A 22,003-nucleotide genomic window follows, 5' to 3' on the forward strand; every position below is an offset into this window, starting at 1 on the left:
TAGACCCTGGGTTCCCCTCCTCCTGGCTCCACCCCATGCCCCCCATCCACCCGCCACACTCACAGGCTCCCATGCTGCTCTCTTGGCCCGGAGGCCCTCCCAGGTGTCTGCAGGGCCCAGGTCCCACCTGGCTGGGAGCAACAGAGCTGGCCCCACCCACTAGCACTCACCACAGTCACTGTCCAGCAAGGGGATGCCGAGCAGAGGCTGGCCAGCCAGGGAGCCAGGCCCAGCACACGTGGCCGCCTCGGGCTGCACCACCCGCACTTGCTGCTCCTCTGCCCATCGCGGCAGCCACGCCAGGCCACAGTCACACTCAAACGGGTTCCCACTCAGGTTTCTGCAAGGCAGGGGCAGGAGTTGGGGACCAGGTCTGGTGGGAAGGGTCTACACCAGCCCCTTACCGGCAACCAGGCCCTGGAGCCACGCTGACAGCACCGCCTCCCCTGCCCCAACCAAGCCGGCCCTGGGGGGCTCCAAGCAGGCAGTGAACTGCCCCCAGGATCTGGTCTCAAGCCTGGAATGGGACACAGACCAACTGGGAGGGCAGAAGGGATGCTGGGGGCCTGGGGTCCAGCCACTGACACCCACCCAAAGAACCACAACTTACATTTCACTTAAATTAAATAAATTAGCAAATATTCCTTCTTCTAGCGTAGAAATCTTGTTGTTGCTTATATCCCTGGAAGAGAGGGGGGATTCGGCAAAGCTGATGGAAGCCCCCACAGCTGAGCAGCAAGAGGCGGTGCCGCCGGCCCATCTGGGATGAACCCTGCATGCTGGCAAGGCTGGGGGACACTCACAGCTCTGACAGTTGCGAGAGGTTCGCCAGGAGCCCGACGTCCAGCGCCCGGAGCAAGTTATGGGAGACGTCTCTGAGGAGTGAGTGGCAGTGGGTCAGGGCCAGAGCCCCTAGTAGGCCAGGCCATCCCTGGGCCCACCCCACACACTTTTAGCACCCCCAAGCTATGGCCTCCCACCCTTGAGCTCCCCACTCCCTGAGGTCAGGAGGGGTCTTTCTGATGGAAGACCCAAATGAACGCTCATCTGGGGAAACCAAGCCAGGAGAGGCAGCCCTCTGTACCCATCGCAGCCCTATGCCGAGTGCCACACAGACCTGTCCACCCAGGGCCAGGATGGGCACAGACCCCCAACCCATCCCATGCAGGGCCAAGGTCCTGCAATTTCCTGTCCACAGTCGCCCCCAAGAGCCAAGGCCCCCTGTCCCCTATCCACAGACCCTCCATAGAGCCAAGGACTCCCATCTCCTGTCCACAGTCCCCCCCAGAGCCAAGGCCTCCCAACCCTGTCCACAGCCCCTACACAGACCCGAGGGCCCCCATCTCCTGCTCCTAACCCAGCAGGGTGGTCCCACTGTGGGACCACAACCAGGTATGAATGTGTGAGAAGCAGGCTCACTACCAGGCTACCAGGGAGCACAGGGAGCAGGCACCATCTTGAGGCATAAACCCAGGAGAAACGAGACATCCAAGATGGCCGGGCACGGGGGCGCACGCCGGTAACCCAGCACCGTGGGAGCTGAGACGGGAGGATCGCTTGAGCCCAGGATTTAGAAACTACCCTGGGCAACACAGTGAGACCCCATATCTACAAAAAATACGTATCAGCCAGGCATGGTGGCATGCGCCTGGGGTCCCAAACACTCGGGAGGCGGAGGTGAGACAAATTGCTTGAGCCCAGAGAGGTCAAGGCTGCAGTGAGCTGAGATCGCATCACTGTACCATAGCCTGGGTGAAAGGGCGAGACTCTACCTCAAAAATAAATAAATAATAAATAAATAAAACATCAAAGACCAGCAGACCTAACTCCACCTAAAATACACAACTTCTACACAAAATATAAATAAAATCGGAAAACAAACTACAAGTTGAGAAAAGCACTAGCAACTTAGATGACATATTGAAGGCCAAAAATACTCTCCCAACACAGCTAAGAACGAAAAAGTCAACTATTCCAGTTAAAAAGAAGAAAAGGAATTTGGGTGTGGTGGCTTATGCCTGTAATCCCAGTGCTTTGGGAGGCAGAGTAGGGAGGACTGCTTGAGGCCAGGAGTTTGAGACCAGGCTGGGCAGCATAGCAAGACCCCATCTCTACAACGAAAAAAAAAGAATCAGCCAGGCATGGTGGTGTGTAGTTGTAGTTCCAACTACTCGGGGGGCTGAGGCGGGAGGATCGCTTGAGCCAGGGAGGTCGAGGCTGCAGTGAGCTCTGATTGTGCCACTGCAGTACAGTCTGGGTGACAGAGCAAGACCCGGTCTTGAAAGAAAAAGAAAAAAAAGAGGTCGGGCACGGTGGCTCACGCCTGTAATCCCAGCACTTTGGGAGGCTGAGGTGGGTGGATCACGAGATCGAGAGATCGAGACCATCCTGGCCAACAGGGTGAAACCCCATCTCTACTAAAAATACAAAAATTAGCCGCGCGTGGTGGTGGGGGCCTGTAGTCCCAGCCACTCGGGAGGCTGAGGCAGGAGAATCACATGAACCCCAGAGGCGGAGCTTGCAGTGAGCCAAGATCACACCACTGCACTCCAGCCTGGGCGACAGAGCGAGACTCCATCTCAAAAAAAAAAAAAGAAAAGAAAACAAGAAAAGAAAGGAAAGAAAGGGAGGACAGAGAGAGAGAAGAGAAGGGGAAGGGGAAGGAGAAAGGGAAAGGGAAGGGGAAGGGGAAGGGGCCGGGTGCAGTGGCTTCTGCCGGTAATCCCAACACTTTGGGAGGCTGAGGTGGGTGGATCACGAGATCAAGAGATCAAGACCATCCTGGCCAACAGGGTGAAACCCTGTCTCTACTAAAAATACAAAAATTAGATGGGCATGGTGGTTGGCGCCTGTAGTCCCAGCCACTCGGGAGGCTGAGGCAGGAGAATCACGTGAACCCGGGAGGCCGAGGTTGCAGTGAGCCGAGATCACACCACTGCACTCCAGCCTGGGCAAAAGAGAGAGACTCCGTCTCAAAAAAAAAAAGAAAAGAAAAGAAAACAAGAAAAGAAAGGAAAGAAACGGAGGACAGAGAGAGAGAAGAGAAGGAAAAGGGGAAGGGGAAGGAGCCAGGTGCGGTGGCTCCCACCCGTAATCCCAGCACTTTGAGAGGCTAAGGCAGGCGGATCACCTGAGGTCAGGAGTTCAAGACCAGACTGACCAACATGGAGAGAGACACCCCATCTTTACTAAAAATACAGAATTAGCTGGGTGTGGTGGTGGGCACCTGTAATCCCAGCTACTCGGGAGGCTGAGGCAGGAGAATCACTTGAACCCAGGAGGCAGAGGTTGCAGTGAGCTGAGATTGTGCCACTGCACTCCAACACTCCATCCCGAGCAATAAGAGTGAAGCTCCATCTCAAAAAAAAAAAAAAAAAAAAAAGAAAGGAAAAGAAAAAGAAAAAAGGAGGGAGGGAGGAAAAAAAGGAAAACTCAAAAAAAAAAAAAAAAAAAACAGGCAATGAAAAGAAGCACAATTGGTCACAGCTGTGGGAAAGACAGTCCATGTCAGTAGTCAGTGGAGAAAAAGCAACAGAAACCACAGGGCGGCAGCATGTCTCTCTTTTCAGAGCTGCCTGAGTACAAACCAGGTCCTGGTGCTGGTGACAAGCAGGTGAGAAGCCAGAGAGCCAGGGCAAACCGAGAACTCCATGTTCCCTCGGCCTCAGGCACCTCCGGGGTCACCATGTTGCCCACCCTGGGTGCCCCTCCTGGTCCCACGCACTCCCAGTAGTGCACCTGGCACAGGGACTGTGGCTCCCTCCCCAGCTCTGCACGCCAACCCCTTGCTCCCCAGGCCCCCAAGGCCTAGCCGCCTGCCATGGGCCTCTACTTCCCCAGGTGTCACCCTCCCCACACGTGACCCAGGGGGTGCCTCCGCCCAGACCTGCTCTTCCCAGCAATGACCACCTGGCAACCAGGCCTAAGGTAGGGTGGCCTCCATTCCTGAATGCCCGCCCGGCCCCTGCCAGCCTCCAGCCCTGCTTATCGGAGCTCCACTCCCATAGCAGCCTACCCTGGTGCAGGAGAGACGCACACACAGGCTGCCCGGAGGGACCCGGGGCCAGGGCAGGGGCTTCAGAGGGGAACCAACAAAGGGGACCAGAGGCCACCCCAGCTGAGGGGGACAGAGCAGACGAGGCCTTCTCCATGCCAGGAAGCAGCACCAGCCACTGACGGTGGAGCTGGGCCCTGACCCGGGCTGGGTGCCCAGATAGACGAGGTGCTGGGCACCCGGCTCCCGGAGCTTCTCATTCCATCTGCAGATGGGGGGCATGCTTGGGGGTGCAGCTCCCTTCCCCCACAGGCTCTGGGACACTCAGAGAGCCTGTGCCAGTGCCCTGGGCTCCAGGAGGGGAGAGGATCTGGGGGCCAGGCACACAGGGAATGGCCCCTCTGGCAGGGCCACCGTTTTCCCCCTAACTGAACTCAGCTTCTCTGCCGTCCCCTCCTCTACACCAAGGTGGGGACATGGGCTGAGGTGCTCCCCACTGCCCGTAAGGACGGGGGTGCCCACAGCCGCACTGCTGGGTGTCCACAGCATCCCACTGTGGGATGGGACAGGCCGGCGACTGGAAGACCAGCAAGAGGCCATTCTCGAGACAGGGTGAGGCAGCCAGACTCCCACTCATTGCCCAAGCATCATGCCCGAGGGGGACACTGTGCCATGAGGAACGGCAGTTAGACCTGAGGAGGGACTTGCCAGCGGCTGCAGCGGCAGCAGAACCAACGCTTCAGGGAGAAATGAGGTAGCAGCTCTAGGGGGCAAGGGGTGCTGCAGAGGCCACGGTGAACACAGGCAGGCCCCCTGGAAGGGACACAGCTGTGAAACAGCCCTGGGGAGGGGGCACAGGCTCTCACACCTGCCCCTAGGCATGGGGAGCAGCTCCCACAAAGGCCACAGGAGGAAGGAAAGAAGAAAAAGCCTGAAAATGTTTGGCCACATCCCATTTTCTGGAAAATCCATCAAGAATGGCTGCTGCTGGGAGCTGACAAGCCAGGGCAGGCATGGGGTCAGGTCAGCTGAGGACCCCAGAGCCCACCCGCTCCCCGCCCACCCCACTGCGGACCAGGCCTGGGGTGCCATGGACACTTCTTCCACGCCAGCAGGCAGCCTCGCCTGTCACGGGTGCTGGCCACACACTCCCTGCACGCCAGGCTCTGGGCTGGCTCCTTCTCCCGGCCCTCACCCCGGCCCACGGCCCAGAAACACAGCAAGGCTTTGGGGACTCTGCTCAGCCGAGCTCCCAGAGCCCAGGACAGCAGAACCAAGCTGCAGCCCAGACACGAGCCAGATGCAGCCCCCCATGGTGTGCAAGCATCTGCCCTGGGCAGGACTCAGGTGTGGGCTTCAGGAACAGGGATGGGCACAGGGGTCCCTGTGGAGTCCTCACCCCGCTTGCTCCCGTACTTTTCCACATCTCCATCTGCTTTTGCCATCGCTGTTCTGGGGGAACGCCAAGGCCTAGCCAGGCGGCCTCGCGCCAGCCCCCCACCCCGCCCCTCAGGCTTCCTCTGCACCCGCCAGGTGACATCATCACCACTGTCTGATGCCCTGCCCCCACATTCTGGTTCCCTGCAAGGATGGAGGACACAGCAGGGCCCGGGCATCTGGCAGCAGGACCACGGGGTGGCCCTAAGCCCAGGCAAGAACACAGAGTGGAGTGCAGGGTCCTCTGGAGTCCAAGGCCTTGCTGCCCCACATACCCCTTGCCCCAGTTCCTGCTGTTAGCTGGAAGGGTGGGAGCCAGGTGCACAGGGACGGCCTGATGGGTGACCGAGGGCCAGGATGTGCTCCCAGGTAAGCTGAGAGCAGGCTTGTTGAGAGGAGCGCACCCCCATGGGGGGCAGGACGGTGCTCCAGCCCCAGGACACGAGGGGCCCCCAGCGCTGAGTGTCTGATCTGGAAGGCAGGAGTTAGGACCATCCTAGCGTAGGACCCAGCAGACTCCTTAGCGGCTGCAGGGGCACCATTAGGTGGAGAAGGAAGTCCCAGGTGTGTGGCCACAGTGGGGGCTTCACCCCTTCCCAGCACCATCCTGGAGCAGGAACAGGAACAGCAGAGGATGTGGCCAGGCCTGGAGGCTGCCCCTCCACACCCCTGTCGCAGGTGGGGCCACGTCCCAGGGCTGTGGGCAGCGGGGCCAGCCTGCCAGCCCAAGGTAGGTGACACGTGTCTCATGCTGCAGCGGGTCTGCCCGCCACCCAGGCGAGTGAACCCCAGGTCAGGCCCCCTGGCCCTGGAGTGTGGGCCCCTCAGGGATGTTCCCAGCCGGGCGCCGGCTCTCCTGCCTTCCCCTGGGCTCTGCCCACAGTTGGCGCGAGGGTGGGTGAAGCCTGAGGCTGGCAGGGCCGGGAAGTCTTGGGGCTGGGCCTTCCGCCCCGCAGGCACTCCTGGGCAGGAGGAGCCGTGGTCGGGGCTCGCGACAGTGGGGCTGAGAACTTCCCTGGGTGTGGGGCAGCCCCCAGGGCCCTCCCAATCCACAGCAGAGGGAATGGCCACGGACAAATAGGACCCGCCTCAGAGCCCCACACTCAGAGCTGACTGCCCCAGGTGCCCACTCCCCAGACCAGATGCTAAGTGGGGTCTGGGGGCCAGACGGAGCCCCCAAAGAAACATCTGCACATTCCAGACGCATGTGGTCAGCAGCAGGCGTGCGCCAGGCCCGGCACCCCCGCCCGCGCTGGCTGCCTCACTGGAAACTGGGCTGGGGGGACCGGCTCGGAGGGGCCTGTGGAGCTTATGTAACCGCTCCTCCCTCGGCAGGGGCAGGACGGGACGCCAGACCCGGGGAGGCCCCCTGCCCCCTGCCAGGCCCCATCCTCTCCTGGAGGAGACGGTTCCCCTCAGCCCAGCAAGGGGACCCCCAGGCCCATCCCTCCCTAGAGCAGGCCCAGGGTGAGGAAAGGGGCCGCAGTGTGGGCGCTGGAGAGGACAGGGGACAGGCGGCAGTGCCACCCCCACTGCGGCCCCTTCCTCGCTGGGCCAGGCGAGCCATGACCTCATCTGTTTCCCTCTGTGCTGTGCTCCTTTCTATTTAAGGAGAGTGAGGAGGTTTCCAGGGCCGGAAATGATCCTGTTTAAATTAACGGGCTGCAGTTTGGGACGGCGCTCATCTGAAGGAACACAGTGCAGCCCCAGGCTGGGCAGACGGCTGCTGGCTCCGCCTACCACTTCCATGGGGAGGGCCAGGGAGGCCAGCCGCAACCCCGGCCCCACGAGGGATGGGGGTTGCAGCCTCTGGATAGAGGACGAGGCTGCCAGGGCCCAAACAACAGAGCCCTGCATAAGGGTCTCTGGGTCCTGGTCCTGGGGTGTGAGACTAGCCGGGGAGCCCCAGACCCAGTGGCATTCTGTCCTTACAGATCCCTCCCATGGCTGAACTCTTCCCAGGATGAGATGCTGGGGGTGACATGGGCAGCCTCAGGTCCTCCCGGGACCCACAGGCAGGCACACGGATGGAGACTCCGGCCTCGGAGCCTGAACGAGGGAGATGAGAAAGGGGAGTCTGTGATGTCCTTGCCTACACTGATGGAAAGACACAGTCAGCTCAGAAAGGGCCGTTTGGAGGCGAGCCCACCTGTGGGGTGTGGGAAGGAGGGTGCTTCATATACACGTCCACCTGCCGCTGGGGTCAGGGTCACCCTTCCAGGTCAAGGGGAGAATGAGGGCCGGCTCCTGGTGCCCCTGCTTGCAGGGAGTGCCTGCAAGCTCCTTGCAACACGGAGCCAGGCGCTGCGACCCCTCGCGTCCCTCTCCACTCTGACCCGTCACAGCCGGCGTGGGCAGGTGCTGCTCTGGCCCTATGCTCCTGATGAGTACACTGAGGCTCCAGGGGCCCCCCTCCCCCACACCATCCCCCAAACACCTCCCCAGGCAGCCAGCAGGGTCCAGTGTGTCAATGGAGGAAGCCAAGGCAGGAAGAGGGTGGGGGGGCAAGTGAACTGGCCAATGAGCCCGGCTGTGCAGGCGCAGCAGTGCCCTGGAGATAGCAGCAGCACGGATCCAGCCGGGCAGCTGGAATTCCATCACCCACTCAGCTGTGGGCACAGCCAATGATGGCACGAGCCAGCCTGAGGCCAGGGCCACGATGCACAGTGGATGGGCTCAGGACCCGGAGCCCCTGTACTCCCACAGCTGTGACGTTCCCTGGGCAACGGCTTGCCCCAGCACTGGCCTCATTCCTGCCTCAACCAGAAGGAAGAGCTGGCTTCCGCCCCTGCCTGGACACAAAGCCCTTTCCGAGGTGGCCTCACAGGACCCAGCCTGTCTTCAGATCATGGAGCTGCTAAGGTCAGGAACGCCAGCTGGGCCAGGGCTGGGCCTTGGGAGCTGCAGGGAGAAAAGGACGCTGCCCACCTCAGCCCCAGATGTAGCCCTTCTCCTGCCACCGGTGCCTGGGCACCCGGGCCCCTCGGCGAGGACAGCTGCCAAGCCATGAAGAGCGAGGTGTTCTGGGAAAGGGCGTGAGCTGCATTTTCCAGCTGCACTCACTCTGCAGGGGAACTGTGGCGCCCCCGCCGCTGTGCCTGCCCGCAGACGTGCCCGGCCTCAGCCAGCTGGAGCGCAGGCAGCAGAGCGCGGGCCAGGCCCAGACAGCAACGGGATGTTTTCATCCCAGGGCGCTCGGTGGGCTGGGCTCCACGGCCACTGCAGAGCTCCAAAAAAGAACACGTGTGTCTCCCTCCAAAGTGTCTTCCTCACTGGAGAGATCCTAGGCAGGGTCTCCCCCGAGCTGGGGGAGAGGCACCCCAAGGTCGGGGAGCGAGGGCAGTGGCAGAGCCACCCCATACCCTAGGGGAACCAGGTAGGGGCTTGCAGATGCGGGACCCACATTTGGCAGCAGTGCCAGGCCACTGTCACAAGACAGTGGCCAGCGCATCACCCGCTCGTGGGCCAGGATGGCAGAAGAGATCCACGGAGGCGGCTCCAGCAGGAGGCCCTCGCAGAGACACCCTGGCCTCAGAAGAGCCCACAGAAAGCCAGGAAGGGAGATGTCGGGGCTCAGGCTTGGCACAACCTCCCCAAAGCTCCCAAAGGCCCTTGGTGCCCACCAATGATGGCACACACCGCCATTGCCTAACAGCAAGGCTGCAGCAGGGTCCGCACGTCAGAGCAGGCACTGAACAGAACTCAGGCAGTGCTGCACGCCAGTTTAGGTCAAAAGAACAAAAGGAGCGAAGACGGCGCTCACAGTTCTGCCAACACTTCCCAGCTCCGCATGTCTCACACACACTAGAACGCGTCAGAAGGCACCAATGCACGAACACTCAGGTGCAGGCACAAGCAGGAGTGGGCCAGGTCTTGTGAGCCCCCACAGCCACGCGGCCCTGCGCTGAAGGCACCGAGGCTGGATGCTGAGGGGTCCACAGAAGTCCACCCATCCAGGCTGCTCTGGCTCCCATTGCCCAGTATCCAGTCTGAGCACAGGCACAGTGCCTGGCTCTGGGTGCCCCTCACCCTCAGGCTGTTACACTCTGCTCTGTGGCAGGGCAGGTCTCACAGTGCATGCAGGACAGGGGAACGGGCCCCCAGAACCCCCGAGGGGACCGATGGAGCTACTTTAACAAGTTATGATTGTTAGGGCCACCAGTGGCTGAACCAGGTCGCTGCTCCACTGCTCCACAGGGCGCATCTAATCATGGAGCCCACTTTACAGGTGAAGAAACTGAGGCTGAGACACTGGACCAAGGTCACAGCGGAAATGGAGGCGCTGGGATGTGAACCCAGGTCTGACTCCAGGGCCCAAATTCCCTACACTTGGGTTCCCAGCCTCCTTCCTAAAACTGAACAGGAAACCAGAGGGAAGGGACACAGCAGGGATGAGCCTGGGCGGGACAGGTGGGAGGGGCTGGCAGCACCCAAACAGCTGGACCTGGGCGCAGGGCCCCTCAGCCCCTCAGCTAGTCCAAGCACATCCCAGCCCCAATCGGAAGCGCCATGGCCACTTCTGTCTATAAACCAGGGCACTGGTGTGTGCCCCACACCCCCTGTGTGGCTCCAGGGGTCTGCCCCAGAGCATGCTGATGAAATCATCTCCACCACGGCTTCTCAGAGCCTCAATTTCCTGGTCTGTAAAATGGGACCAGGAGTGGCTCCAACCCTGCAGCACCGTGATGAGGAATGGAGAGACAAGAAAACAGAGGGCTCAGCGTAGGGCCCGGCATGGCCACCGCGGGGGAGCGGGCGCAGGCTTTTCCCGGACCTTTCCTTTTTGAGATGAAGTTTTGCTCTGTCTCCCAAGCTGGAGTGCATGGTGTGATCTTGCCTCACTGCAACCTCTGCCTCCCGGGTTCAAGTGATTCTCCTGCCTCAGCCCCCAAAGTAGCTGGGACTACAGGCATGCGCCACCATGCCCGGCTTCTTTTTTTTTTTTTTTTTTTGAGATGGAGTCGCACTCTGTTGACCAAGCTACAGGGCAGTGGTATGATACTGCCTGAATGCAAGCTCTGCCTTCCAGGTTCAAGGGAGTCTCCTGCCTCAGCCTCCTCAGTAGCTGGAATTACAGGCATGTGCCACCACACCCAGCCAAATTTTTGCATTTTTAGTAGAGAAGGGGTTTCACCATGTTGGTCAGGCTGGTCTCGAACTCCTGACCTTGTGATCCACCCACCTTGGACTCCCAAAGTGCTGGGATTACAGGCGTGAGCCATCGCGCCCAGTCTGGTTTTTTTTTTTTTTTTTTTTTTTTTTTTTTTTTTTTTTTTGAGACGGAGTCTCGCTCTGTCGCCCAGGCTGGAGTGCAGTGGCCAGATCTCAGCTCACTGCAAGCTCCGCCTCCCGGGTTCACGCCATTCTCCTGCCTCAGCCTCCCGAGTAGCTGGGACTACAGGCGTCCGCCACCTCACCCGGCTAGTTTTTTGTATTTTTTTTAGTAGAGACGGGGTTTCACCGTGTTAGCCAGGATGGTCTCGATCTCCCGACCTCGTGATCCGCCCGTCTCGGCCTCCCAAAGTGCTGGGATTACAGGCTTGAGCCACCGCGCCCGGCCTTTTTTTTTTTTTTAAGACAGTGTTTCCTGTCACCCAGGCTGGAGTGCAGGGGCACAATCACGGCTAACTGCAGTTTCAACCTCACAGACTCAGGGAATTCTCCCTCAGCCTTCCAACTAGCTGGGACTACAGGTGCCACCACTAATATCTATTTGTTGGTCTTCCTATGTTGCCCAGGCTGGCCTCAAACTCCTGGCCTCAAGCAATCTGCCCTCCTGAAGTGCTGGATTACATGCGTGAGCCCCCACGCCCAGCCAGCCAGTGGTTTTGATTTGTGTTTCCCTCATGACTAATGAGGCTGACCATCTTCTCACGCGGGGTTAGCCATCTGTGCGTCTTCTCTGGAGAAATCTCTGTTCGGATCCTGTGTGTTTTTTTTTTTTTGAAACAGGGTCTTGCTCTGTGACCCAGCCTGGAGTGCAGTGGTGTGATCACAGCTCACTGCAGCCTTGACCTCCTCAGCTCAAGTGATCCTTCCATCTCAGTCTCCTAAGTAGCTGGAACCACAGACGCACACTACCACGCCCGGCATGTTCTTTTATTTTTTAGAGACCAGGGTCTCGCCCTGTTGCCCAGGCTGGTCTCAAACTCCCGGGCTCAAGCGATTCATCCACCCTGGCCTCACAAACTGCTGGGATTCCAGGTGCGAGTGGCCCCTTGCCGATGTTTAAATGGGGTCCCTGTCTGTTGCTGAGTCACAGTGTTCCCTGGATGATCTGGATGCAAAGCCGACACTGGATGGATGATCTGCAGGTGCTCTCTGTCTCCACAGTTACCTCTGCAGCGGGAGCTCGGGTGCTCCAGGTTCCTCTACCCACATTCCCAACTGCTGCAGACACAACCAAAGCCTCCCCAACTCCTCCACGGCCCCTGCCGGCGATCGCATACAGGAGTGAGTGTGTGATTTCTTCTCCACATTTTTGTCCACAAGTTTGGCAAGTTTGCATTTGTGTCTAATAAAGAAACTACCGTTTCCCACGCATGCACGTTCTGAATGCCTGAGTGCGGGAGCCACGTGGGATCCAGCTCAGGGACCACAGGAGAGGCCAGCTGGGACATGCAGGATGCAAGTCCTCCCCACCACCTCCGCTCGGCTGCCAGGGCTCGGCTCTTCCTAGAAGACACGGGCCTCTCCTAGGCGCTCCCGACAGAGGCCCTACCCCTGCCCCCCAGTCACCTTGCCCTTTGGGGACTCTCTCTGGGCCAGAGAGAGCTTTGAAACCTGGCTTCAGTGTCACCTGCACTGGGGGTCCTTCCAGGCCAGCCCCCTCCCCATCATCTATCTCTATCCTTGGAGAATCATTTGCGTGTTGCTTGAACGTGGGCTCCAGTGATAACAGAGCCCTCAAGGGCAGCACTCCTTCTGGTAAGGGCTCATGGAGGCCTTGGTGACAATCCCTAGTCTTCGCTCTCAGGATCCAGGGACCAGAAATAGGAGCAGGGGGCCCTTCCCTGGCCTTGTCAGCCCCCAAGGCAGCCGTGCCGGTGGCAGCTGCACTCTAAGGCATCAGGCCTAGGGGTCGCTCCAGAATGCCTATCTTCCCCGACGCCAATCCCAGGCAGGGACCCCGGGGGCTGTGCCTCCCACCCCTACACTCCCCGACACTCTCTTGTCTTTCAGGGATGCAGGTGGGAAAGGGCAAGGCCCTGGGTGCTCCAATATTTTACATCAGTGAACCAAGCACCTACCAAGTCCCTCGTATGTGCCCAGTCCTGGACCCCAGCATTCGCGAGACGGCAGCAGACCCAGGTGACCCCCAGCCAGGGTGAGTGGCACCCAGCACCAGGAAGTGGCCTTTAGAGCAGGCAGCCCTGAGCCAATGACATCCACACCTAGGGCAGTGCCAGCCAGGACAACCTCTAGGACAATGGGATATCCGCTCCAATAACCAATTTACAAGAAACACGAAGGACACACTCACAGTACCATGGAGGTGACACCGCGGAGGTGGCACCCCCAAGACACAGTGGGAAATCCAGGCTGCAGGAGTCAAGTTTCTTCAACAAATTGCACAAGGAGAAAGAGAGGAAGGGAAGCTCCTAGACATCATCGGACATTTAAAAGACAGGCAGTGGCTCACGCTTGTAATCCCAGCACTTTGGGAGGCCGAGGCGGGCGGATCATGAGGTCAGGAGATCAAGACCATCCTGGCTAACATGGTGAAACCCTGTCTGTACTAAAACTACAAAAAATTAGCCAGGCGTGGTGGTGGGCACCTGTAGTCCCAGCTACTTTGGAGGCTGAGGCAGGAGAATGGCATGAACCTGGGAGGCAGAGCTTGCAATGAGCCAAGATGGTGCTGCTGCACTCCAGCCTGGGCGACAGAGCAAGATTCCATCTCAAAAATAATTAATAAATAAATAAATAAATAAATAAATAAATAAATAAATAAAAGACATTACTCACACCTGTATCTCAGCACTTCGGGAGGCCAAGGCAAGCGGATCACCTGAGGCCAAGAGTTCGGGACCAGCCTGACCAACATGGTGAAACCCCATCTCTACTAAAAATATTTTAAAAAATTAGCCGGGTGTGGTGGCACGCTTGTAATCCCAGCTACTCAGGAGGCTGAGGCAGGAGAATCGTTTGAACCCGGGAGGCGGAGGTTGCAGTGAGCTGAGATCTCACCACTGCCCTCCAGCCTACATGACAGAGCCAGACTCCGTCTCAAACAAAACAAAACAAAAGACATCAGCTGGCTGGTCCAAGCACAGTGGTGTTTACAATGAATTGATCACAGCCAGGTAGAATTCTTTGTTCTTTCTCCAATCCCACTGCTTTGCTTGACCAGCCTTAAAGACACATATATATTTTTGCCTCGTGCTGTGGCTCACACCTGTAATCCCAACACTTTGGGAAGCCAAGGCAGGCGGATCCCCTGAGGTTAAGTTTGAGACCAGCCTGACCAACATGGAGAAACCCCGTCTCTACCAAAAATACAAAATTAGCCGGGCGTGGTGGCACATGCCTGTAATCCCAGCTACTTGAGAGGCTGAGGCAGGAGAATCGCTTGAACCCGGGAGGCGGAGGTTGCAGTGAGCCAAGATCACGCTATTGCACTCCAGCCTGGGTGACAAGAGCGAAACTCTGTCTCAAAAAAAAAAAAAAAAAGTATGTATTTTTAAAATACATTGGCTAGGCATGGTGTCTCATGCCTGTAATCCCAGCATGTTGGGAGGCCGAGGTGGGCAGATCACGAGGTCAGGAGATTGAGACCATCCTGGCCAACATAGTAAAACCCTATCTCTACTAAATATACAAAAATTAGCCAGGCGTGGTGGTGCATGCCTGTAATCCCAGCTACCAGCTACATGGGAGGCTGAGGCAGGAGAATCACTGAAACCAGGGAGTCAGCGGTTGCAGTGAGCTGAGATCATGCACTCCGGCCTGGAGACAGAGCAAGGCTATGTCTCAAAAAAAAAAAAAAAAGAAAGAAGACATCAACTAACTGCACTGTGTGGACCTTATTTGGCTCCTGATTCCAACTATTAAACCAAAAATCTGAACACACCAGGCCTTTGGTGGCATTAAGGAATTGTTTGTTGTGTTAGGTGGGTCTGCGGTATTGCCATGCCCTCCAAAATGCTTGCAGATAAAGAAAAGGAATTTGGTTCAAAACATGGGTCAGGAGGGAGAAGGGTAGGGGCAAGGAGGGCAGGGCAGGCTCTGGGGTGGGTGGTCCATGAGTCAGTCACAGCTCTGCCCACGTCTCCCCACGAAGCTTCCAGCCACACGGGGCAGCACATTTTGCAGTGCGCCATCTTTTCCAAAAGCTGCCACCTCTCAGCATCATCATTAACCCAAGGAAGGCTGTGGCCCCAGAAGCCCCAGCTGTCCTCCATCGGGGACTGGACACAGCTGTTCCTGTTGAGCTTCAGCAGCCGGGGAGCCACAAGTAGAGAGGCACCTGCATGAGCCCCCTAGGAAGGCTGCTGGGGACACCCAGATAGCAACGCTCCTGGGCCCTTAAACACCTGCCAGCAGCTGTGATCTGTGTCCTCGACCTCCCCAGCTCGGCCCCTCTCCCCTGGGGAAAACCCAGCCATCTCCCTGAGGAGGAGATTGCAGGATAGACAGCAAAATGGCTGGGCAGCCTCCACAGCACAGAGGGTCGCCTCAGGGGCCAGCCAGGGCCTTAACATCCTTCCCAAGGCCCCAGTGTCCCATGGGTCCCCTCGCCCCACCTTCCAGAACTCTCCCAGCGGCAGCTCCAGGTGTGTACAGAACAGCACCCACCTGCCCACATGAGGTCACCCTGTACCCTGTTGCACAGTTGAGGGGCCTGGCAATTGGAATCTTGCCAGCTCAGGCTGGGACAGGCCACCAACTCCCAGGGTCCCCCTCCTCCAAATCCCAGGATCAGAGCTTAAGGGAACACCACAAGGCAGGGGCGAGGGTGGGGGCTCCACTGCTGTGCTGAGGGCCTGGAGAGCCCGGGCCTTGTTCTCCGGTCAGCCGCCACCAGCGCCCTTCTCTCCTGGACAGCTCCTGAGGGGCTGCTCACATGGACACCACCAGGTGCTGGGAAGCAGGAACCCCAGGTGCAGGACCTGGACAGAGCCCCCAGTGACCAGACTGGCAGACAGAGGAGCCCTCGGCTACAGCATCAGAAACAACGGGTGGGTAGGTCTGATGCAATTCTGTGGGCGCTGCTGCCAGGCAGGAGGAGGCCATCTCCACAGAGACGGCCGCAAGACACACGCTTCAGCAGTCAGTGAGCGCAGGAGCAATGTGGCCCAGAGAGGTACGAGCTCCACGGGTCCAGGAGAATCCATTCTTCTCCCACCCTCGAGACCAACCAGCAAAGCCCCAAGGACACACGGCTACCCTAAGGAAGGGTGGCCACAGGCAGGAGTGACCCAGAAACATTACAAAACCAAATGCCAGGACCCACCCAATGTTCAGCAAGTCTGGGGATGTGCCACGTTCCCCAGGGATCCAGCACTCCAGCACGCACCCAGGGAGACACAGCGTCCTAGGGAGCAGCCTGGAGCCTGGGAAATACAAGGCATCAGACTGGTCCCGAGACTCTCCCCAGCGCTGGTGACAACTGTCTGCTTATCTTAGTCCCCTGTGCCCTTTTCAACCCAACTCTGGATCCTGAGCACCTCAGTTCCATACCCCTGCTATGCACATCCCGGCTGTGATACCTGGGACAGGTCCTGCCCTGACTGTAATGCCTGGGACAGATCCTGTCCCGACTGTGATACCTGGGACAGGTCGTGTCACCTCTCCAAACCTGTTTCCCCATCTGTGAAATGCAAATCTCCACAGTCCCTATGCCTCAGAGGGTCAGGGTCAGGATTCCGCATGACGACCCCCAACAGGAGCCTGGCACAGACCTGGCTATGGGCAGCGTCTCCATGAAGGCCACCTGTTGCTTTTATGTCCAGAAAGCGAACATGACAAGGCTTTAATCCCTCACAGCAATCCTCCCCCTCGCCCCTGTTCTCAGGATAGCCTTGGAACCCAACAGCAGAGCGCCTGAGGCCCTTCATGACTCCAGCCCACCCGCGAGCCCACCTCCCGTGGCCAGCCTCCAGCCTCACGGTCTTTGCTCACAACGTTCACGCCCCCTTCTTCTGGACCCACCTCATCGCCCCTTCCTAAGCATCAGGCCAATTCTTGCACATCCATCAAATCCTTGTCCAGACACCTCCTGAAAGTCTTCCCTACCGCCCCCGACAGCCATCCCCACCTCCCAGGGTATCCCGCAGCCCCAGGCCGCATCCCAATTCCACTCCAATTGGCGACTGTTTGTCCTCTCAGCTGAGTGCGGCCTCCGCGCCCCGACCCCGCTGGCGTCTGCAGAGCCCCCGGGTGGGACGTCTGTCTCCAGACCCGGGGTTTTTCGGCTCCCCGGGGCCGTGCCAACCGCGGCTCCAGGCGTTCCTTATTTAGCAGGGCCGCCGTCCCGCGCCGGAGCCTCGCCCTGGGAGCGTCCTGGCCCGCGTCCTGCTTCCAGTACCGGGCCAGGGAACGCGCCCACGCCCGCCCGCCCCGCGGCCTCTCCCGGGTCCCGCTGGGCCCGCTACTCACAACGCCGTGGCGTCCGCGGGGATGCGCAGCGCGGGACCGAGCGTCCGCAGCCCGCGGCCCGAGCAGTTGACGCGGCAGGCGGCGCCGGGCGCAGGGCCGCAGAGGCAGGGGGGCGCGCAGGGCCCGCAGCCGCGCCCGGGGTCCCCCGCCAGCGCCCCGAGCCACAGGCCCAGGCCCAGGACCAGGACCAGCGCCAGGCGGGCGGGCGCCGCGGGCGGCATCGTCAGGGCAGCGTGCGCATGGCCCCGCCGTCCCCAGGCCCGCCCGCGCGCGGAGGCCGCGGCTCAGGCGGGGCCCGCGGACGGCATGGCGGGCGCGGAGCGGGACGGGGCTGCTGAGCGACCGGCTGCTGAGCGACGCCCGCTCGGGATTCGGGGACAGGCCGCTCCAGGAGCTTGGCCGCCCGCTCGGGCGCTGGCGCTGCAGTGCGGGCCCGGCTGCGGCTCCTCCTCCTCCTCCCTGCGCGGCGCGAGGCGGGCGGGGCGAAGGTTGGCGGGGCGGGTGCAGGCTCCGCCCCCTTCGCCTCAGCGCGACCGGGCCAGCGATGAGGGACGGGCATCCGAAGGCTTCACCCTCAGCTCCGCAGGGTCGGCAGCAGGGCGGGGCGTCCGGAAGTTCCGCCCCACGCGTCTCCGGGTCGCATACGACGTGGGGCGGAACAGGAGGCCGGGCGTCCTGAAGCTCCGCCCGTCGCACTGCAGAGTCGGCAGAGGCGCGAGGTGGACAAGGTATTTTCTCGCTCCGCCCCACTGCAGGCTAAAGTGCGTGGGCGGGAAGCGGTGGGCGGGGCGCCACCTGGCTCCGCCCTTCTGCCCCGGTGTGGGCCGGGCCGCGGGCTCCTCCTCCTCCTGCAGCAGCCACAGGCCCCACCCCGGTCCTTCTCCCGGACTGTCTCCGTGGGCGTCCCCAATCAGTGTCCGCAACCTCCCGTTGCTCCCGCTGACTCCATGCTTCCCTACCCCAGGTTTCCCGGCTAAGAGAGAGACAGAGGGAGAGAGGGGGAAGAGAGACAACAGGCAACGGGAGGTTGATGGTGAGAGCTTATTGAAAGACAAGAGGGAGGAAACCCACATCCTTCATTCCCCATCCATTCATTTATTGCCTTATTTATTCCATTGAATCTTCACAGCTCTAGGAAAAAGGTGCTACAATTATTCCCTTTATTAAATGAAGTCACTGAGGCACAGACAGTTTAAGAAATTTGCCAGCAGGGCGCAGTGGCTAACTTCTGTAATCTCAGAACTTTGGGAGGCCAAGGAAGGTGGATCCCTTGAGCCCAGGAATTCGAGACCAGCCTGGCCAACATCATGAGACCCCGTTTCTACAAAAATTAGCCAAAATTAGCCAAACTGGCTCACGCTTGTAGTCCCAGGTACTCAGGAGGCCAAGGCCAGAGGAGCATGTGAGCCCAGGAGGCAGTGGCTATAGTAAGCCGTGATTGTGCCACTGCACTCGAGCCTGGACAAGAGTGAGACCCTGTCTCGAAAAAAAAAAAAAAGAAAAAAGAAAAAAAGAACTGGCCGGGAGCAGTGGCTCATGCCTGTAATCCCAGCACTTTGGGAGGCCGAGGTGGGCGGATCACAAAGTCAGAAGTTCGAGACCAGCCTAGCCAACATGGTGAAACCTCCATCTCTACACAAAAATCAGATGGGCATGGTGGCAGGTGCCTGTAATCCCAGCTATTTGGGAGCCTGAGGCAGTAGAATTGCTTGAACCTGGGAGGCAGATGTTGCAGTGAGCCGAGGTCGTGCCACTGCACTCCAGCCTGGGCAACAAAGCAAAACTCCGTCTCAAAAAAAAAAAAAAAGACATTTACCAGGTCACACAGCAGGTGGGTGGTAGGGCTGCGATTGTATTCCAAACCCAGCTTTTAATTGCAGTCAGATGACAGACGTAAGATTCAAAGACTCCAGTGGAGGGAAAATACAGCCACAAGAAACTGCTGCCAAATGAGCAAAACACATTAAACAAGTCTCAATGATTCTTTGAAGGTGGTTGTGGAGTAAAATGCAATTGTTTAGGAAGGATTTCTGAAATAGAAAAGACATAGGTTTAAAGAAGCAAATTAATTATCTGGAAATGAAATTCTAAACTATTTGAAAAACCATGTGGGCCGGGCGCGGTGGCTCAAGCCTGTAATCCCAGCACTTTGGGAGGCCGAAACGGGCAGATCACGAGGTCAGGAGATCGAGACCATCCTGGCTAACACGGTGAAACCCCGTCTCTACTAAAAAATACAAAAAACTAGCTGGGCGAGGTGGCGGGCGCCTGTAGTCCCAGCTACTCGGGAGGCTGAGGCAGGAGAACGGGCGTGAACCCGGGAGGCGGAGCTTGCAGTGAGCTGAGATCTGGCCACTGCACTCCAGCCTGGGCGACAGAGCGGGACTCCGTCTCAAAAAAAAAAAAAAAAAAAAAAAAAAAGAAAAACCATGTGGGCCACGCATGGTGGCTCATGCCTGTAATCCCAGCACTTTGGGAGGCCAAGGCAGGCAGATCACAAGGTCAGGAGTTCGAGACCAACCTGGCCAATATGGGGAAACCCCGTCTCTACCAAAAGTACAAAAATTAGGCCAGGCACGGTGGCTCACACCTGTAATCCCAGCACTTTGGGAGGCTGAGGTGGGCAGATCACGAGGTCAGAAGTTGGAGACCAGCCTGACCAATATGGTGAAATCCTGTCTCCATTAAAAATACAAAAATTAGCTGGGCGTGGTGACATGCACCTGTAATCCCAGATAGGAGGCTGAGGCAGGAGAATCACTTGAACCCGGGAGGTGGAGGTTACAGTGGGCTGAGATTGTGCCATGGCATTCCAGCCTGGGTAACAAGAGTGAAACTCTATCCCAAAATACAAAGAACAAAAAACCAAAAACCATGTGGTGAGACAGAGCAAATAAAATGTGCCAGAGATCTTCTTTGGTTCATGGAGGAAGACATTAGGGAAATGTTTCTTGATAAAATACAGACCTAAGGGTTTTTATTAACAGTTAATAATTGTTAGCCTAAAAGGGGAAAACTAGAACAGGAGAAAAGAAACAAGAAAACCTGGCCAGGCGCAGTGGTTCACACCTGTAATCCCAGCACTTTGGGAGGCCAAGGCAGGCGGGTCACATGAGGCCAAGAATTGGAGACCAGCCTGCCCAACGTGGCGAAATCCCGTCTCTACTAAAAATACAAAAAGTAGCCAGGTGTGTTGGTGGGTGTCTATAATCCCAGCTACTCGGGAGGCTGAGGCAGGACAATCGCTGGAACCTGGGAGACAGAGGTTGCAGTGACCCGAGGTCACCCCACTGCACTCCAGCCTGGGCGACAGAGTGAGACACCATCTCAAAAAAATATATATATATATTGCCAGGCACAGTGACTCACGCCTGTAATTCCAACACTTTGGGAAGTCGAGACGGGTGGATCACAAGGTCAAGAAATCGAGACCATCCTGGCCAGTATGGTGAAACCCCGTCTCTACTAAAAATACAAAAATTCGCTGGGCGTGGTGGCACACGCCTGTGGTCTCAGCTACTCGGGAATCTGAGGCAGGAGAATTGCTTGAACCCGGGAGGGGGAGGTTGCAGTGAGCTGAGATCGTGCCACTTCACTCCAACCTGGGTAACAAAGTGAGACTCTGTCTCAAAAAAAAAAAAAAAAGACAGGAAACTGCAAACACAAAGTAAATGTGCCACTGTTGATACCAGAAAAATAAACCTAAGGCAAAAGGTGTTAAATGGGTAAAGAGTCTGTTTTTCTACACAATAACAGGTATAGCCTATGTAATATATTCTGAACCGTTGTGCTCTCAAAAATAGAGTATTGGCCAGGCGCGCTGACTCACGCCTGTCATCCCAGCACTTTGGGAGGCCGAGGCAGGCGGATCACCTGAGGTCAGGAGTTTGAGACTAGCCTGACCAACATGGAGAAACCCCATCTCTACTAAAAATACAAAATTAGCGGGGTATGGTGGCGGCGCCTGTAATCCTAGCTATTCGGGAGGCTGAGGCAGGAGAATCGCTTGAACCCAGAAGGTGGAAGTTTCGATGAGCTGAGATTGCACCATTGCACTCCAGCCTGGGCAACAAGAGCAACACTATGTCTCAAAAAAAAAAAAAAAAAAAAAAAAAAAAAAAAAAAAAAAAGAACATCAGCCTACGAAGCTAAACTGTGAAATACAAAGATTTTGAAAAACAAAAACATTGCAGGAGGGTTTATCACACCTTCTCTTGAGGTTTACAGATCAAGTAGACAACTTTTGTCTGGGCACAGTGGTTCATGCCTGTAATCCCGGAACTTTGGGAGGCCAAGGAAGGAGAATCACTGAGGCCAGACTGAACAGACAGAGACCCCATCTCTACAAAAAATACAAACGAAAAATTAGCCAGGCATAGTGGAGCTCGTCTGTGGTCCCAGTTACTTGGGAGGATGAGGTGGGAGGCTCACTTGGGCCCAGAAGGTCAAGGCTGCAGTAAGCCATGATTGCACCACTGCACTGCAGCCTGCATGACAGAGTGAGACCCTGTCTAAAAAAAAAAAAAAGAGAGAGAGAGACAATTTTTTTTCTTTTGAGACAGAGTCTCGCTCTGTTGCCCAGGCTGTTGGAGTGCAGTGGTGTTAGCTCACCACAACCTCTGCCTCCCAGATTCATGTGATTCTCGTGCCTCAGCCTCATGAATAGCTGAGATTACAGGCATGTGCCACCATACATGGCTAATTTTTGTAATTTTAGTAGAGACAGGGGTTCGCCAGGCTGGCCAAGTTGGTCTCTAACTCCTGGCTTCAAGTGATCCACCTGCCTTGGCCTTCCAAAGTGCTGGGATTACGAGCGTGAACCACCATGCCCGACCAAAGAGACAATTTTTTTAAGTCAGTAAAGATATAGAGACATTGAGTAGCACAGTTAATAAGGTGTACTCTACATAAAACAGGGCTTGTTAACTATGTTGGCATTACAGATGTTAGGCAAGGTCAGAGGAAAAGCTT

At 57.6% G+C, this 22,003-nt stretch overlaps 1 protein-coding gene across 9 annotated transcripts in view; it reads right to left on the minus strand.

Moving 5' to 3' along the window:
* Positions 1-17,606, minus strand: part of LOC105485943 (polycystin 1, transient receptor potential channel interacting) — a 48,496-nt gene extending 30,890 nt beyond the window's left edge. For all 9 annotated transcript variants that reach the window (XM_071083913.1, XM_071083911.1, XM_071083909.1 and 6 more), the window contains exons 1-4: positions 17,033-17,606; positions 804-875; positions 611-682; positions 171-340 (exon numbers count right to left, since the gene is read on the minus strand). In XM_071083913.1, coding sequence (XP_070940014.1) covers positions 171-340; positions 611-682; positions 804-875; positions 17,033-17,253 — 535 coding nt within the window. In that variant the 5' untranslated portion in view covers positions 17,254-17,606. The remainder of the gene's footprint in view (positions 1-170; positions 341-610; positions 683-803; positions 876-17,032) is intronic.
* Positions 17,607-22,003: the final 4,397 nt, after the last annotated feature.

The sequence above is a fragment of the Macaca nemestrina genome, chromosome 18, assembly GCF_043159975.1.
Source record: "Macaca nemestrina isolate mMacNem1 chromosome 18, mMacNem.hap1, whole genome shotgun sequence".
Taxonomy (NCBI): Eukaryota; Metazoa; Chordata; class Mammalia; order Primates; family Cercopithecidae; genus Macaca; species Macaca nemestrina.